Source organism: Rana temporaria, chromosome 12 (assembly GCF_905171775.1).
Source record: "Rana temporaria chromosome 12, aRanTem1.1, whole genome shotgun sequence".
In the NCBI taxonomy this organism is placed as follows: domain Eukaryota; kingdom Metazoa; phylum Chordata; class Amphibia; order Anura; family Ranidae; genus Rana; species Rana temporaria.
The window spans coordinates 122,877,718-122,896,549 of NC_053500.1; the positions used below are offsets into that span (position 1 = coordinate 122,877,718).

Genomic DNA, 18,832 nt, shown 5'->3' on the forward strand with positions numbered 1-18,832 from the left:
GATATTGTCCTATTTTGTAGATTATATTTGAAGCTGTATCCCTCAAGGATCACCCAGGATACATTGCTGTGGATGAAGTTCGTGTTCTGGCTCACCCATGCCGTAAGTAGACATTTTCTAATAATACTTAGTATTTTAAAATGTATTGGAATTTATTTAATTTAATATAATTGTATTTATTTGTAATTAATTAATGAATAAATAAATGTATTTGTTTTATTTACTGTATTTATGCATGTATTTATTTATTTAATTTAATTAGTAGGCCCTGTAATTTTAAATTCCCTGTCTTGATATGATTCTGTTGCTCAGTGACTTAGGCCTCTTTCACACGGGGCGGATCAGTGATGATCCGCCCCGTGCACCTCCGCTTGCTCAGCGGGGATCGCTCCGTTGATCCCCGCTGAGCCGGCGGATGACAGGGCGGTCTCCGCACACTGCGCAGGGACCGCCCTGTCTTTTCTCTGCTCCCCCTGTCTTTTCTCCGGTCCTTCAGACCGTTGTCCTCTGGTTAACCTATCGTGTGTACAAGGCTTTACTGTGGGGGGATCAGACTGACTAGGGGAGGCGACATATCACTGTTCCTATTTACTAGGAACAAACGATATGTCTCCTCTCCCCTAACTGAACAGGGATTTGTGTGTTCTGGCTCTCATGGCCACGGTCACGCCCTCCGGCCATGCACATCAGTTGCCCCGCATCCGACCACGCACGCGTGCCTCCGGCGGCTCTTAAAGGAGACCATGCACACATACATCTATTTGTGGGTATGGGCCACTTTGCCAAACTATATCAGCATGAGCCAGTCGGCAATTGGTTAAACTTGGGTTTTGTGTGTTTTTTCTTAGGAAAAGATTAGTGGTGGTCCAACAGTTAGGAGAACAAAGCATCTTTTATACCCCTTTGTCATGTACTTTGATAACCCAGAGGGAAGTGGGGTTACACTTTAAAGGTTTAAGCTCAGTGGTTATTATTTGCTTTCTGATTTGCACTTATGAACCAATCAGGTTCCAGTGGCTATATTTTATGAGTGGAATAGAAACTGGAAAGTGAGAGCAGACATATTACTGCAAGCAATTCCTCCACTTTTGGTGTCTTCCAGTTTCTACAAATAGGCTCTATATATTTTACAATTTGAATCTATCTCAGTGTCCTGATTTTCCATTTCCTCAAAGCCAGATATATTTTCTGTGTAATCTTCTTTTCTATTAATCCCCATTTCAGTGATACAGCTGCTTTACAGTAGAAATGTTATTAACTGTGCATTTCAACACAAAGCAACATTCTGCATAGTGAAATGGAACATGTGACCCTACCAACTAGTCTTTTAGGTATGAGTCTGGAAATGAAAACTTTAAGTAAAGTTATCCTTTAAATAAACATCACCCTCCGCATACTAAAACACTTACCTTGATCCCTTCCTCCTGGGTTCTTTATTGTGAGGCCCAACCCGGAGATGTACAGCCTTTGCTAGAAAAACATCCTTGTGCCTAGTGCAGACGTGCATTGCAACCCTATTCTTTCCTATGGATGGCTTGTAATCCACTGGATAGCTGGAAGCTGCCATGAGTACGGAATCTGTAGAGAGAAATCACTGGGTGTTTTTTTTTTTTCTGTATTTTTTTAATGTACCAATCCTTAATTGCCATTTATTGTAGCTATTAAACAATTCAATATCATTAAAATTCCATTAAAATTGTGTCCAGTTTTTTGTCCTGTCCTCACAAACCATATTTCTCCAGGTTTTGGCACTATCGGGCTGCTTTGGAGTAAAGTTGCTACAGAATAGGCAGGTATTGATATTGACTGACTACAGGGACTGTGCATTAGCTCTGCGTGCAGGGGCGGACTGACCATTTGGGCTCTCGGGCACTGCCTGAGGGCCCCATGCCACTAGGGGGCCCCATTAGGGTTGCTAGCCTCAGTAAAACCAGGGACAGTGTAAAAATCTGTGTTTTTTTTACATCTGTCCATGAAATGTCCCTTACCAACATCCTTTTGGTGTACAAATCCCAAGATTATAGCTGCCCCGCCTCTCCAGTACCTTTTCAGTGTGTGTATGTGTATACTGTGTATGCATACTGTGTGTGTGTGTATACTGTGTGGCCCCATAATCTCCTATTGTCCGGGGCCCTATAATCTCCTATTGCCTGGGGGCCCCATGAGTTGTCAGTCCGCCCCTGTCTGCGTGCTGTAGTCCCACTAAAGGACGATGCACGCCAGGCTCCATCACGACTGATAAATATAAGGCAGTGGCTTGCCATTGTCAGCCTGCAACCAGAAGCTTATTGGGTAGTGCTGTTACTAGCAGAATCACTAGGTAATACATCATAGTGAGACCAAAATACTATTATCTTGAACAATCTATAATAAATACTAATGTATGCTACTGCACACACCTAACTTGTTTATTCCAGTGGGAGCCAGTGCTTTAATGGGTCATGAAGCCCGAGGCTGGTAGGAGGACCCCTGAATATGGAGCACTGTGATTGGCTGCGCAGTACTGATATAATTGCGAGCCTGTCCTGTCTGACTCCTGAGCATTGGTATCTGACTGAGAGCTGTCAGTTACAGCTTGGTCACAGTTCTAGGGGTGCTGGTGGAGCGTGCTTAACCATATGTATGACGGCTGGGTGTTAAGGCCCTGCCGCCAGGTCTGGGACAAGGGGTGGGTAGGAGGGACGGCTGCCCTGGGCACTGTGGTATCATGTGATGTTAGGGGTTGGGGTGCTGAAGGAGATTGGCTGGGAGGAGATTTGTGTTGGGAGGTGGAGTTTGGGGGGCAGGAGGGGTAAGAATTGTTCTAGGAGAGGGGAATTTGGGTGTGTGTGCTAGGAGTGGTGGTTTAGGGGGATTTGTGTAGGGAGGGGGGAAGGGATTTTGTGCTAGGAGAGGGGATTTGTGGGGTTTATGCTAAAATAGGTGATATGGTAGAGGGAGGTAGGGGAATTGAGCTAGAAGGAGATTTTTTTGGGTGGGGGGGGTGAGGATGTGTATTCAGAGGGAACATTTGAGGGGTAGAGGATTTGTGCTAAGAGGGTGATTTTTTTTTTCTTGTACAAGCTAATGGTCAGAGGGAATCTGGAAGCCCTCCTGCAGACTGGGTTGGAGAGCCTCAAGAGATCTATGAAGATAAATGTATTCCACTGTATCAGACTGCTGGAACATTGTTTTCCAAAGGCTTGTCTAGTGGACATAATACACAAGTTTGTGTCTCTCCAATTGTGTGTCTCTAGGTGTGCATTCCCATTATTAATAAAGTCATCTATTGTTTTTGTCGGTTGGCTAATTTGTCTAAGTCTTTGGTTCTATCCCAATATCTTGTCTGTGTATGATGCTTGGGGTCTCGGTCTGCTCAGAATGGATTGGAGGGCAGAAGGCACTGTTTGGTCGACGGAAGCACCCAAGCGGGGTGCCAAAGCGGTTCTGTCACACTGGATTAATGGTCTAGCACTGGGAAACATTTTTTAAAAGATTAAAAGTGCATTTAAATACAACTAAATAGATCAGACCAAAATGAGGTACAAAAGAAGAGGAAAGACGGACAGAGGGACTTTGTTTCAAGTCAGGTACAGTCCCTCGAAGTCATGGAGAGTTGGGAGCCATGTAAATGTACATACCGCTAGGTGCCCAGCCAAGCTCTCTCTAGCTACAGCTGCTGTATCATAGAATTTGACATGCTGTAAGCAGTGGAGCTAGGCAATACCAAGCACCCAGTGTGCACTAGGTCTTAGTCACCATCAGAATTCCAGTCCAGAGCAATGGTGTGCAGCCAACACTGGAGTGAATGCATGTACATTGTAGAATTGAAGTTGCTGAAGGAGGATACAGGGACTTTCTAAAAGAAGAACATGCCCATTGTTTAGGGTTTTCTTCAGAAAACAAAATGGTGAAATTAGGGTTTAGGGGCCAGATTCTCAGTGGAGATACGACGGCGTATCTCCAGATACGCCGTCGTATCTTCGCGTTGTGCCGTCGTATCTATGCGCCTGATTCTTAGAATCAGTTACACATAGATATCTGTTAGATCCGACAGCCGTAAGTCTCTTAAGCCGTCGGATCGTAACTGCATATTTACGCTGGCCGCTAGGGGCGTGTACGCTGATTTACGCGTCAAAATATGTAAATCAGCTAGATATACGCAAATTCACGAACGTACGCCCGGCCGAAGCAGTAAAGTTACGCCGTTTACGTTAGGCTTTTCCCGGCGTATAGTTACCCCTGCTATATGGTGGCGTAAGTGCGGCGTACCAATGTTAAGTATGGCCGTTGTTCCCACATTGAAATTTGAAAAAGTTACGTCGTTTGCGTAAGTCGTCCGTGAATGGGGATGAACGTCATTTACGTTCACGTCAAAACCAATGACTTCGTATTAGGAGAAAAACGTCAATCACGTCGGGTCACAGAACATTAACATAAAACACGCCCCCCTGTCCCACATTTGAATTAGGCGGGCTTACGCCGGCCCATTTACGCTACGCCACCGCAACTTACGGAGCAAGTGCTTTGAGAATACAGCACTTGCCCTGTCTAAGTTGCGGAGGCGTAACGAAAATCGGATACGTTATGCCGCCGCAAAGATACGCGGTTCTATGTGAATCTACCCCAAGATCTTTAAATATGGATTTTGGGTTTACATACCAAAAGCACTTTGGGTAATTTTCCATGCATGTGCATCTCTTTTATAGAGATTTTTTTTTCAGGAGGGCTGTGAGGATTTCAAAACAAGGGTAGCATAGGAGGTCAAAAACAAATAATCGGCTTACATCTTGCTGAAAGAGTTAACCTTAAAATGAGAAATACCTTAGGAAATCCTCTGTAAAACTGGTGCTCTCATTATTTCCATGTTCCAGTCCCGTAGCACAAGATTCAGTGTCTTAATAAGACTGCAGTGATGCAGCTGCCTCTATTAGGGCCTTGGGAAAGGGGATTTCTCAGCATTTAGAAACCCCTTCACTCTAAAGGATCTGTGTGATGCATGAGCTTATCGCTGCTGTTGTTGGGACTGAGAGACTTATAATAATTGTTTTCTCTAGCAGCGGAGACAGATTTACAGACCTAATCTAGAGCACATTGGAGCGTTCTGTGTTGTGAAAATGGAGGTCTCCCTTGTGTGGCTCTGGTGTCTGTTTATTACAAAAAGTTGAGAACTACAAATCATATTGTTGGTGTTCTAGGATGCGGTAGGGTCATGAAATCATTTCCGCTGGGTTGGAGAAAGTCGTCGTAACATTTTCTGGTATGAACGGTATGGGTCAAGGAATGTGCAGCTTTAATATAAAAAATGTAAACACTAATACCGCGTACACACGGTCGTTTTTCGGCATGAAAAAAAATGAAATTTTTAAAAACGTCATTTAAAATCATCGGCCCAGATTCTCGTAGATGGGCGTAATAAAGCGGCGGCGTAATGTATCTCATTTTACGTACAAGTGCTTGATTCACAAAGCACTTGCCTGTAAAGTTGCGACGACGTACCGTAAATCCTCCGGTGCAAGCCCGCCTAATTCAAATGATCCGGGTAGAGGGCGTGGATCATTTAAATTAGGCACATTCCCGCTCCGATCTTACTGCACATGCGCCGTCCCTAAAATTTCCCGACGTGCATTGCGCTAAATGACGTCGCAAGGACGTCATTGGTTTCGACGTTAACGTAAATGGCGTCCAGCGCCATTCACGGACGACTTACGCAAACAACGTAAATTTTTAAAATTCGATGCGGGAACGACGGCTATACTTAACATTGGATGCCCCTCATATAGCAGGGGCAACTTTACGCGTCGCAAAAGATACGGAAACGTTGTAACTTCACTGCGTCGACCGCGCGTACGTTCGGGAATTTCGCGGAAATAGCTAATTTGCATAGACGACAGGGAAAACGACAGAGGCGACACCTAGCGGCGGAAAAAAAATTGCACTTAAGATCTGACAGTGTAAAAGCCTTACGCCTGTCAGATCTAAGGGATATCTATGCGTAATTGATTCTAAGAATCAGTCGCATAGATACAACGGCCCAGATTAGGACTTACGACGGCGCAAATGGCGTTGCGCCGTCGTAAGCCCTTTGAGAATCTGGGCCTGAGTGTCATAAGAAAAAAGCATGCTCCTCAGCTCCATCTAGTGGTCATAATGCAGTTCTTTTCTCATTCGCTACTTTATTTTTATTGTTTGTCAATGAATAATATTCAATCTGCAGAGAATATAACACAAACACAATACCAGCGCTCAAGTACTAAAGGATGTAATTAGGCACAGAATTGATATATTCTTTTCATTCACTAGTAAGATGTGCATGGTGTCATGTAATCTTACTTGGCCTTGCAGCTCACTAGGGAAGAAGGCTTGTCCCTCGAAATCCATCAGCTTGTTACGGTTTACCAATTGCATGTTGAACCGTGTATACTCCCATCAGGGCTGGACTGGGACAAAAATTTGGCCCTGGACTTCATCCAGACTGGCCCACTTTGACAGGTCTCTCCTATGGCGGCTTGGAAACTCCCAGGCCATAGCTGTTGAGACAGCTGTCTGTCCCCTCCCCCGTGCTGCTTCTGGTCCCCCCCATGCTCCTATGTGATCCCCCCTGCTCCTCCCCCTGTTTCTCTGTTCCCCCCAGGTGAGAGGAGGTGAGCGCTGTGGGGAGGGAGAGACAGAGGAGCGGAGGGGGGCGGTCCGCTGTCACTGAAGCCGGCCCGCTGAGCCATTGGCCCACCGGGAAACTCCCGGTAGTCCCAATGGCCAGTCCATCCCTGACTCCCATTGATCTATATGCATGATTACATGCCTGTAATTTTGACTTGTTTGTGAGTATTTTACTGCCTTTTATAAATGAATTGTTGTCTTAGGTGATGCATGAGCCTGGTGCATCCATTGTTGATTTCTAATACCCTGATGATGTACTGTAGAAGGAATTTTCTCTTTATTTTCTTTATATTATAGGCACAGAAGAGGTACTTGTTTTAATGAATTTTTAATAGGGGAAGATTAGATCTAATATTAGCTTTTCTCCTATATGTGAAAAACCAAGATTCTCTTTACCTGCAATCTAGCCCTGGTCATGGTTCTGGTGACTTTCTTTCTGACCATGGTTCTAGGAAATTGTATATAATAACTGAACATGTTTAGCCCTTGTGCTGATGGGTTTTTGTTCACGGCAGAACGGCTTCGCTCCTCATACAAGCTAATAAAGACATCAAAAGCAGCTTGAGCAAGTTGATGCAGCTTAAAAGGAGGTCAAGTGTATCTGTCAATGAAGTCTGAATGATCTCAGAAATGTCTCAAATGTTCAAATGATGTCAAATGTAAGCAGAATACAATTGATAGCAAGTTGCTTTTGCCAATGAACACAAGCTCAAAGTCTGTCAACACAGGTCTTAATGTATTTGGTTTTTAATAATACTCTTTGTTTTCTTGTGTTAATATGGTAATAATGCGCAACCCACAAACATATAAGTGAAAAGAGAAAATTTACATATGTGAAAATAAACAAGCACAAAGTCTGTAATGGAATTTTCCTGTGTGGAAAAATATATATGATATAAAAAATAGTCCAAAAAACATAAACTGGTGAGATTAGGTGCATAGAATCAAATGCAGTCCAAGAAAGAAAATTCCTGATTCCTGACACCAACGATCAGCTTGCTTCAATATAAGAAAACGCTACATCCATGCAGTATAGATAATACAGTGGAAAGTGCAGATAAATAAGCCTCTTACCAGAGAGACGATTTCATGGGCATGTCATCCCCGACCTGGGAGCTGTAGTTCATGCAGACAGACAGGATCTGGCGTTCTGTGCTTCAGGTGCAGCAGCGCTTGTAATCCACTCCTCAACAGTGAGATGATCAGCATATACAGCTCTCCCCGGGTGTTTAAAAAACAGGTAGCAACAAAATGAAAAAAGAAAAGGAAGACTTCATAGTGTAATACTTTGTAGCAATGAGTAGGAACAACACAGTTTTGATACTTGTGAAGTAACAGTTTACACAGAAACAAATAGCGGTATCTTAAAATCAAAATAGCCTCGGTAACAACCAGCAAGCTAAAACATGGCAATGTCTTTGAAAAAATAGGCTCCAACCTACGCTGCGTTTCACCCTTCTAACAGGCTTCCACTGGGAAAGGAGACCTGACCTTGATAATGTGCCTTTGGTTATCATTAGGGATGAGTGAATCTGTCCGGGTACGGTTTGGAGAAACCTGTAGGAAGTCCTTGAACTCCAAACGTAACACCAACCCCTATTAAAGTTTATAGAAAGGCGACTCTTATCTCGTATCGTTTTTTGTCCAATTTCAAGGTTATGAGCAAGCTATTGTTACAAAAATGGCATGGGGAGCTGGCCACTGCCATTGCCAAAAAAACGTAAAAATACTGTTTTGCACCAGTACTTTGCTATCTGGTACCCTTGATTTAGACCAGTGATCTCCCAACTGTGGGGCTAGATGCGGCCCATTGCTTGCCCTTGGCATACTATTCCTCCCACTGACATTAACAACGGGGCATACTTCCTGCCACTGACACCAACTTGGGGCACTATTCCTCCCACTAACTTCAACAGTTGGGCATTATTCCTCCCACTGAAACGAACTATGGGGCACTATTACTTCCACTGGAACTAGTGATGGGACACTATTTTTTTCATTGATCAATAATAGGGCAACGTTCCTCTCGCTGACATCAATAATTGGGCATTACCAAGAGCAGGACATTTTCAACTCCTACGGGTCATAGTCCAGCCCTTTCAAAGTCTGCAAGATAATAAACTGGCCCTTTGTTTAGAAGATTTGGAGACCCCTGATTTAGACATTTCCTTCCCCTTGGAACAGTTGCTTGCCTACTAGGCCTTTGAAAGACTGACCATGGGCCTAAACAACCAATAGCCTTCCATGTACTTTCATGAAATATAGTTTCAGCCAACTACCTTTTTTTTCTTATGTCTGGTCTCATTCAACCAGACCAGTGGTTCTCAACCCTGTCCTCAAGTACCCCAAATAGGCCATGTTTGCAGGTTTTCCTTTATCTTGCACGGGTGCTTTAAATCAAAGTCAATGGCTTGATATTTTGGACAGCTATTTTATCTAAGAGAAATTCCCAAAACATGGCCTGATGGGGGTACCTGAGGACAGGGCTGAGAACCACTGGTCTAGACAATGTATTATTGTTTTTTCACAACCAACTGGTTTCTAGGTCAATTTATGTTACCTTACAAAAATTGGAAATGTTTCCATTACTGTTATCAGTCTGTATAATTACCATTTGTTCTGGAAATTTTATAGTTAGGCAATTCCTATCCTCAAATTGATTAATGGTTCCAAATTAATAATACCTACTGCAGTAAGGAACAGACACAAAAATATGCACTCGGCATCTTTCCAAAATAACTGTTCTGTTTATTCGACACAATTGATGTTTTTTATACACCTGATTACGTAGGTATCACATTAAGATTACAATTGCATTTTTATGGTAAGAAGGGGCGTAACATAGGCAAGCTAATTCTAATCAGGACTCGAAAGAATGCAAACATGTAAAGAAAACATTGTTAGTGCTGTATGCACAATGAGTGCAGTGTGCAATACTTAGGCAAACATGCAAAATAGAATACAATTATATACAGAATTTACAAATTTCCTTTACACGTTTGTAACAAAATGTAAAACAAAACCTGGACACTTGACAGATTAGCTCTGAACACTTAGCAGGTGTAAGAATACCGAGGGATAATGGCTATTGCTACTTGATCTTTGTATAGACAGAATAACTGATATATGTGGTTTACTATGTGTCTTTGTAGAGGATTGATGGGTGTGTAGTAGAAAAAAATTCTAGAACTGTCATAGCAGTACATTGAAGGATGTGTAGGGGTATCTGTGTATTAGTTCTTTTTATCTTTTTATTAGAAGTGGGCGATAAGAGGGTAGCAATAGGGTAGCAATAAAATAAGCTGAGATGTGATGGAGTGGTACGTGGATTCTCATATTCTCATTATATATATATATATATGAGAAGTGGGTGGTGAAGTGGTTCATGTCTATTATTATTAGATAAGATGAGTGTGTAACAATGCCTTTGTTAGTGTTAACTGAGTGGTTTTCTCATTGTCACATGTTCTATATCAGAAGTGAAGACAATATATAGCAATCTATGTACAGTCATACTTGACGACTTTAAAAGACATTTCATAACAGTGCATCACGTACTATACTGGCTTAGTGGACCATTGAACACTATAGTATAAATACCTGAACTATTTACTATATATGTATCTGAACTGTATCTTCGGGCCAGATCCACGTACCTCCGCGCATTTTTCCGTCCTGCGTAGCGTATCTCAGATACACTACGCCGCCGTAACTTTCAGCGTATTTTCCGTATCCTGAAAGAATTTGCGCGGTAAGTTAACGGCGGAGTTGTGTAACTGTGTCGGCGTAAGGGCGCGCAATTCAAATAGATAAGATGTGGGCGTGTTTTATGGTAATTCCTACTGACCCCACGTAATTGAAGTTTTTTTTTAACAGCGCATGCGCCGTCCGCGGGGGTATCCCAGTGCGCATGCTCCAAATTAACCCGCAGAATGCCAATGCTTTCGACATGAACGTAATTCTACGCAAAGCCCTATTCGCGAACGTTTTACGCAAACGACGGAAAATTCGACGCTGGCCCGACGTCTATACTTAACATTGTGTATGCCTCATAAAGCAAGGGTAACTATACGCCGAAAAAAGCTTTACGGAAACGACGTAAAAAAATGCACCGGCCGGACGTATGTTTGTGGATCGCCGTATCTAGCTCATTTGCATATTCTCTACGCGGGGGATCTTAGAAATTACGCGGCGTATCAATAGATACGCCAGCGTAATTTCTTTGTGGATCTGGCTCTTTATGTTTTGGATAGAGTGGTAGGGGATCAGGTTATATTTGTGTCTGTGTCATCACTGGGGAGATTTAAGCCTAGTGCCCACCGGAGTTGAATGTCGGGCAACATCAACTGGTTCAATAGAAACCAGCCGACATTCGGCCCATGTGTATGGCAGCCGGTCCGACAGAAGTCGGCTTCTGTCAAAGGATCATGACCAAAAAAGGTCTGCCGATTGGCTCTTGCTCAGCACTCTCAGTCAATGATTGAGAGCGGTGACCTAAGTGATCTGACGGTGGCGGGGCATCCTCCCTTTAAAACACAATAGCACAGCATGGGAGATTGGTTTACTAACATTGGATTGTTAGTACAGCAGCACTGACCTCAACTGTCAGTTTTTTTTGTTCAATCTGCTGGGTTCAACAGCAAAAAAAAAAACTAGTGGCGTGTATGAGGCTTTACCTTCCTTTTTTGTTCTTGTTACCTTTGTCACTGAAGGTGACATTTTGTGTTGTCACAAAAAGAGGAACAGAGGGGACATTTTTCAGTTGGCATATTTATTCCAGCCACAACTGCCTAAGAAGGGATTTACTTCACTCTGGATAGATTTCTTTTCACTTCCTGTTGTGGCTACAGGACAGGAAGTAAAGGGTAGTCTCTTGAATGGCGCATAAAAAAAGTAAAAGTTAGGGGTTTCTAACAATTTCCTACTCTATCCAAAATAAATACTGTCAACATAAACTTTGAAGTTATCAATGTAGAAAATGTGTATATTTTTTAATTTTATTGAATATTTTATATATTTTTTAGTTTCTGTAGAAAAGTAGTGCAAAGCAAACAAATATATTTGAAAGGAGCGTACAAGGAGCCTCAGGGGCGGAGAAAATAATTACAATTCAAACAGACCTATGACAGTAGCACATGAAGGCTCAGTACTAACCAGAAGTATGAACTAGCGTCAGGGCCGATCCGCCCTATAGGCTCATTATGCAAGCCGCTTAGGGCCCCGCAAAGCTGTGGAGGGCCCCCCAAATTACTAGAGGCCCCGCCTGGTGAGAAGTCATTTTCGGCCCCTCACCCCGCTTCTGGCTGCATGGGAGAAGAGGTAAGAAGTCAGCACCCCCCCGCTTCTCACTTTAATGTAAGATGTACAGTGTATGAGAACTGTACATGTTATCTTAGACATTTTGTAGATGATAAAATAAGTCTATAAAACCAAAGTCTCATAAGATCTGTGATGGTGGCAAGCCGAAGGGTCCTACTGAAAAATCATGTGGACTTTAGCTGGATATTTTGCACTAAGTATACCCCACAAAATTAGTAGAGGTTGCTATGTATCGGGCATATAGGATGTAAAGAAAAGTATAAACCCACTAGTGACATGATCTAGTGTGCAGTTTTGTCAATCCTTAACAGTGGCTATCCTATAATAAATGAGCCTTGGGTGGCACTGATAGGTGGCACAGATGGGCACTGATGGTCACTAATAAGTGGGCACTGATGGTTATGGATGGGCACTGATAGGTGGCACTGAGGGACACTGATGAGTGACACTGGTGGGTGGCATTGCTGGGCATCACTGTTTTTATATGTGCTACTATGGTGCCAGTCAGTGCCCATTTGTGGGCACTGATTGGCATATGTTGGGCATGTTTTGTAACATGTGGATGGCCATGGGGGATGTACCTGGCCATCTACATGTTGAAGGCTTCCCTGATGGTCCTGGCGGCTTCCCTGGTGTTCCTGGGCAGCATCCGAGGGGGGAACGTGCTAATGAACAATCAGCGCGAACCCCCCCTTTTCAGGAGAGCTGCTGATCGTCAATAGACGTCCAGTCAGGATAACAGAGCCACTTACCGGACGTCAATTTGCTATTGACTGGGTGGAAAGTGGTTAAATAAGACATGTGGAAGGTTATCTGAGATTGTAAGCTCTAAGGAACAGGGCCCTCTGATTCATAAAAGTCATTAAAGTGTATTATATTTGATCTGTCTACCCTCAAGTTGTAAAGCACTGCGTCAACTGTATAAATCCTGTATATTAATAATAATTACTGAGAAAGAGATAATGCAGGAATTATTGGGAGATAGGACTAGGATAGGAAAGGTAATTTCGTAAAAGTTTGTGTTGGAGGACCTTGGCAATAATTCTAGAATTCTTGAGAGGGGCCGATAAGGGGTCCACATCTCTACTGATGCTTTACTAATCCTTCTCATAATACATGATTATGACTATGTGGCCAATGTCTTATCTCAACAGCAGGGGCATTTTTAGGTGGCAAAAAGACAAGGGGCTTCAGCCAAAGTCTGAGCACAGCACCTGGGGGGGGAGCGTGGGGTTGTGTGGAGGGCGTTGTTACCTATCTGACACGCATTGACCTACATGACGTGCACTGACCTAACTGACACACACTGACCTACCTGACCCACACACTGACCTATCTAACACGCACTGACCTACCTGACCCACACTGACCTACCTGACATACACTGACCTACCTGACCCACACTGACCTACCTACCTAACACACACTGACCTACCTGACACACACTGACCTACCTGACATACAATGACCTATCTGACATACACTTATCTACCTGACCAGACTTCAGGTCATTTGACCTCCTCCTGCAACTCAGCCATAGTGTGCGGTGTGGGCGCGCTCATTACAGTAGACAGCCTGCACTCAAGGCAGCCAGAGCCATGACAGAACAGGAGAGAAGAGCCGCCTGCCCGAGCGCCGAGTGGGGATCTTCTCATAGTGACGCGGCACAGCAGCCGCATTAAAATTCCCGCATTCTGGAGTCTGCAGCGCCTATGATGAATGTCACACATCCCGCAAGCTCGGTATTGGACCAGTGGGATGTCCATCATAGGCGCTGCAGGCTCCAGGAGGCGATGTCACTCGGGTCAGACTGGTTCCTCGCTGGAGCTTGAAGCTCAGAATAGAATTGTGAATGCCCGAGACCTGGGCTTTTTGGGGACCCACTCAGGGCTCCAGCCCCCCTCAGCCCCCCCTTCCGACACCACTGCTCAACAGTCAAAGAGACACTTTTCATTCCCCAAGCATATAACATACTGTAGGGGTATTTTCATAATCTTAAAGCTTCCCAATAAGCGCTTTGAAATAAACAGCCTAAAAAGATTATATACTACTGGCATTCTTATGCAATCGTTTACTTTTTGTCAGAAGTCAACAGTTAAGCTCTCATACACTGTATATCGCAAACTACTCCTCCAGGCTGATGATATGTGCAGAAATTTTCTTAGCAAGCAGTAAATTACCTTTAAAACTATTAAAACTCACTGACCTCTGTAGCTTCAGGCATTGTGGATCAATTCACCCTGAACTTCATGCAGCACTTCAGTAAAGTTGTCCTCTCTAGCCGCTGAGCTCCCTACTTTCAGCATAAACTCATTAAGCCTTCCCGCCTTCTAATCTCCCTGGTGCAGAAGCTCTGGTTAGGGGGAACAAAGTAAGCTGAGCTACAGGCTTTGACACCTTTAGAGGTTCTGCTGTTAATGTTGACAATTAATTGCTCCACAGTGCCTGCAGCTACAGACAACAGGGGTTGTTTCAAAACTCATTCGCTGCTTCATATGAAAATTTAAATACTCAAATGCCAAAAGCCGGGCCACAGATTCGTTTTAAAGGTTATGCATAGGGATGTATATGTGTTCATTATATGTTAATGGTTGCAAGATACTGGTCATCAAACTTTAATAACAGCAGTCGAACCTGATGCAACAGGAACCTCATAACACATAGGACCTTCATAAAAACCATATGAAGACAGTATGTAATACATTATATCGAAACAATCTCAATCTGCTCAGAATGTATTGATTTACTAGAATAGTTTTTTGGTTCAGAGCCTGGACTTAATTGGAATGCAGTATGTGTCCAGTATTTGGAAGCAAAGATAAAATGAGCAATATATGACCAAGGGACTGTGCATTAAGGTGTAAGCCCTTGTGTGTGTATGAGAACAAGATAAGAGGTATGTCCCTGACATTTCAGTAAATGCCTCTCTGTTCTCTGATCTTTTTATAGTTGCCTTGAAATTGTGCCAGGCGCTCACAAAATGAGCAGTAATTCTCAGCCAGTGGCTCATTTAAGAGGCTGTGCAGACGGCACCTATACATTTATCTGCTAATAAGTACATCGGGTTTGAAATCTTATTTGTTCCTCTAGAGGTGGCTGAACTAATATCCAGATATTTTTTCTTTTCTGTTTAGGAAACGCTCCACATTTCTTGCGCTTGCAGAATGTGGAGGTAAACGTCGGGCAGAATGCTTCTTTCCAGTGCATAGCGGGAGGAAAATGGTCTCAACATGACAAACTCTGGCTGCAGGTAGGCAAGGCTAATGGGGCAAAAACCCATCAATGTAACCATTATACATATTTTACATCATTGTGTCCTAAGACATCTGGATAGCAAATCACCTAAAGTGTGGTATAGAAAAAGAAAAAAAAATACAGTGCTAATGGATAGAAAAAAAGCTGTTAGCACCACAATTAACACAAATTACATAAACCTAAAAAAAACACAGAAGTGCAGCGCTAAATAATTCATAAAGTGATCATATATATATGTAGCGCTACCCCCAGAGGAGCCGCTGGTTAGATTTGGGACGGGATAATTATGTTACCTCTGTGATGTGTCTAGGGGTGATGATGGTGGTGAGAGCAGTGACGGAATGTCCAGACAGTTGGTTGAAGTTTTCAATGCTTTTATTTCTGGTCCAACACGACCAACAGTCAATTCGAGGTAGATAGAATAGGTTGGTAAAAAGAATAAACTTTGCAGATTCAGGCTTTGGATAGAAGAAGCAGTTCTGCCTCCAATGATTATGTTTGTCTCGTCACCACTCCAGCCGGAGTGGGTAAAGTGCCCCTGGACCAGGGCTCAAGTCCTGTGGGAACGGAGTTCCTGCACTTTTTTCACAGCAGGAACGCAGTTCCCTTTGCAGGACTAGAGCAGCCGATAGCAGCCGAGCCGCCCGAGCCAATCCTTCACTAAGCGGCGATGCCCAGCTCGAGTCACTGTCAGGGGCAGGCGAACCTTAGTAATCCTTTATGTTACTGGCCGCTTCCTGTATATGGATTCATTAGGTAGTGTGCGGGTATTCCGTCACTTCCTCGATGCCGCAATGTCTCCTGGGAGCTTTTGTCATTGTTCCCAGGAGACATTGCGGAGGTCTGCCGTGAGTTATCGCGGGATTTAGAAAGAACTTGCTTCTTTTTTGAGGAAGTGACAGAATACCCGCACACTACCCGATGAATCCATATACAGGAAGCGGCCAGAAACATAAAGGATTACTATGGTACAGTGGATCGGAAAAAAAAAATGCGGTTTAGTAATTATGCATATGAGCGTATAATTTTTTTTTTTTTGTGGTGGGGGAGTGGATCTTGGGTGGGAGTTCCCACACTTTTTTCCCCAGGACTTGACCCCTGCCCTGGACAGACCCCTCGAACAGGCCTGGCAGCCAGAGTGTCACTTAGAGCTTTTGGGGAGGAACAGGTCTCTGCCACAGACCTGGCTCTATTGGAACTTAGGATTTGTAAAGAGACCTCTGCCACAGGCCTAGTACATCGAGAACATGAATAGTAGAGCGAATCCTCCCCGTTGATAGTTGGCCCGAGTCTCCCTCAGATAGACCTCTTATCCTTGGGTCACCGACTAACAGTTTGCAGCATACAACCTTTCAGTGTCCGGCCACCCAGATCTCCAATGGTTCGTCTAAGCCCTGTTGGATCAGCTGCCTCCAGGTTCACCTCAGACCGACTCCCCATCAAACAGCAAAACTCGCTTGGGATCTTCTTGACGAGGGATGGGGAACCCAGTAAGTCACTGGGGTCCCTTTGCAGCATCAGTTGCTCCAGGCCATGAGGGCCCAGATCTGATGAAGATGTCTGCACTTTATATCACCATTGTATTTTTGGAGCACCTTTATCACTTTGCACTTTATGGACTTTATGTTTTTTGATTATTTGCATTTTTTAGATTTATTTGCGCTGCACTATTTATTTATTTATTCACCATGAGGGCCCAGAGTCAGGAACTCCGCGTAGCACGTGCGCCCCGGCCTGGTAGGCCATAACGCCGGGGCCTGTGATATGCGCACACCCTAAAGGTGGGTGCCGCACCTGGAACCAGGAACCCGCGAAGAACCTTGCATACCCCTCCCCAGCATGCCCCGCGAGGGAAAACACTCCTCTAATTGGCGGTTGGAAAGAAGCGGCTCCGCCTGGACCCCTCTGACGCCACCTGCCATCCAGAGATGGAACTACATCTCTGGAGCACAGAATGACCCACAGGACAGTTCAGGGCTGGCGACAGACAAAATTGAAACAGATCAAACATGAATGAGAGCAAATAAGTCTCTCATTCCACTAAATTTGACATAGCACCTGTACTGAAAAGTACACAGGCGCTACATATATATATATATAAACATATGTCACAAGAAAAGTATATGAAAATCACACTACATTAGTGCAGAATGAAAAGTTAATGATAGAAGCAGTCCACAAAGATGGACATCAATGCTGTGTCTGCATACAATAGAAATCCACAATGGTGCTTGGAGTGATAGTCCACAGATACCGATGGCCACCAGCTTGACAATCCCACCATGGTTAGTAATATTGCGCTTACCAGAGAGTGTGGACTCAAATACCTTATGGCAGTGATTCACACAAGCAGGGATGATTACAAATCACATAGGGAAGCCCAGTCGCTCAGGTGTCACATATATGGATGGATCTCACCAATCCCCTTGGTTTTAGCAGGAATGGATCTCTACTTGGATGGACCCTGTCTTTCAATTTAAACACATATGTGGAAACAAACTAATAGTCACACATAGTATAAAACCATTATAAACAGATTTTATTTAAAAGTACAGAACACTGAGGCCTTGTACTCACGGCCAGACATGTCCGATGAAAACGGTCTGCAGACCGTTTCCATCGGACATGTCTGCCCGGGGACTGCCCGGGGACTTCTGTTCGATGGCCGTACACACCATCGAACAGAGGTCCGTGCGTAAACAATACGCGGGGCGTGTCCGCGGTGTCGCCGCGTCGATGACGCGGTGTCGCTGCGACAATGACGCGGCGACGTGGGCGGCCTGCCTTTAAAAGGCTTCCACGCATGCGTCGAAGTCATTCGACGCATGCGAGGGATGGCTGGCAGGCAGGACATGTACGGTAGGTCTGTACAGACGACCGTACATGTCCGGGCGGACAGGTTTCCAGCGGACAACTGTTTCCTGGACTTGCTTTAAAACAGTCCGCTGGAAACCTGTCCGCCCGGACATGTCCGCTGGAAACCTGTCCGATCCGCCCGAAAATTGTTCGCTCGGGCCTACACACGGCCAAACATGTCTGCTGAAACTGGTCCACGGACCAGTTTCAGCAGACATGTTTGGTCGTGAGTACGGGGCCTCACAGAAAAGTGAAGTATACAGCGCTTGTATGGACTGACTTTTGCAGAAGCTTGGACTGACGCAGTTCGTCAAACATGACATCCTCATAGGCCAATGATGGCGAACCTTGGCACCCCAGATGTTTTGGAACTAAATTTCCCATGATGCTCATGCACTCTGCAGCGTAGTTGAGCATCATGGAAAATGTAGTTTCAAAACATCTGGGGTGCCAAGAGTCGCCATCGCTGTCACAGGGCTAGCCTATGATGGTTCTTTGTGGACTGTTTCTATCATTGTCAATGGGCTGCGTTTGACTTGCTTTGCCTGCAGTTCTGACACATCTCAATAGGACATTGCGCATCCAAAGAAAGAGTGCAAGCAGGTCAAGTGCAGCCTCTGAACTGCCAGGTGTATTGCTTAGTCAAAGTCAATGAAATATCACTAACCTGCATTAAACGAACAATTCGCTAGATTCAGGATGGCGAGCGCATAGTTGCGGCGGCGTAGCGTATGGCATTTACACTACGCCGCCGTAATTTAGC

General features: G+C 44.3%; 1 protein-coding gene across 13 annotated transcripts in view; it reads left to right on the forward strand.

Annotated features, from left to right (window-relative positions):
* PTPRT (protein tyrosine phosphatase receptor type T) overlaps positions 1-18,832 on the forward strand; it is a 474,386-nt gene that overhangs the window by 195,649 nt on the left and 259,905 nt on the right. For all 13 annotated transcript variants that reach the window (XM_040330466.1, XM_040330472.1, XM_040330464.1 and 10 more), the window contains exons 4-5: positions 21-102; positions 15,093-15,208. In XM_040330466.1, coding sequence (XP_040186400.1) covers positions 21-102; positions 15,093-15,208 — 198 coding nt within the window. The remainder of the gene's footprint in view (positions 1-20; positions 103-15,092; positions 15,209-18,832) is intronic.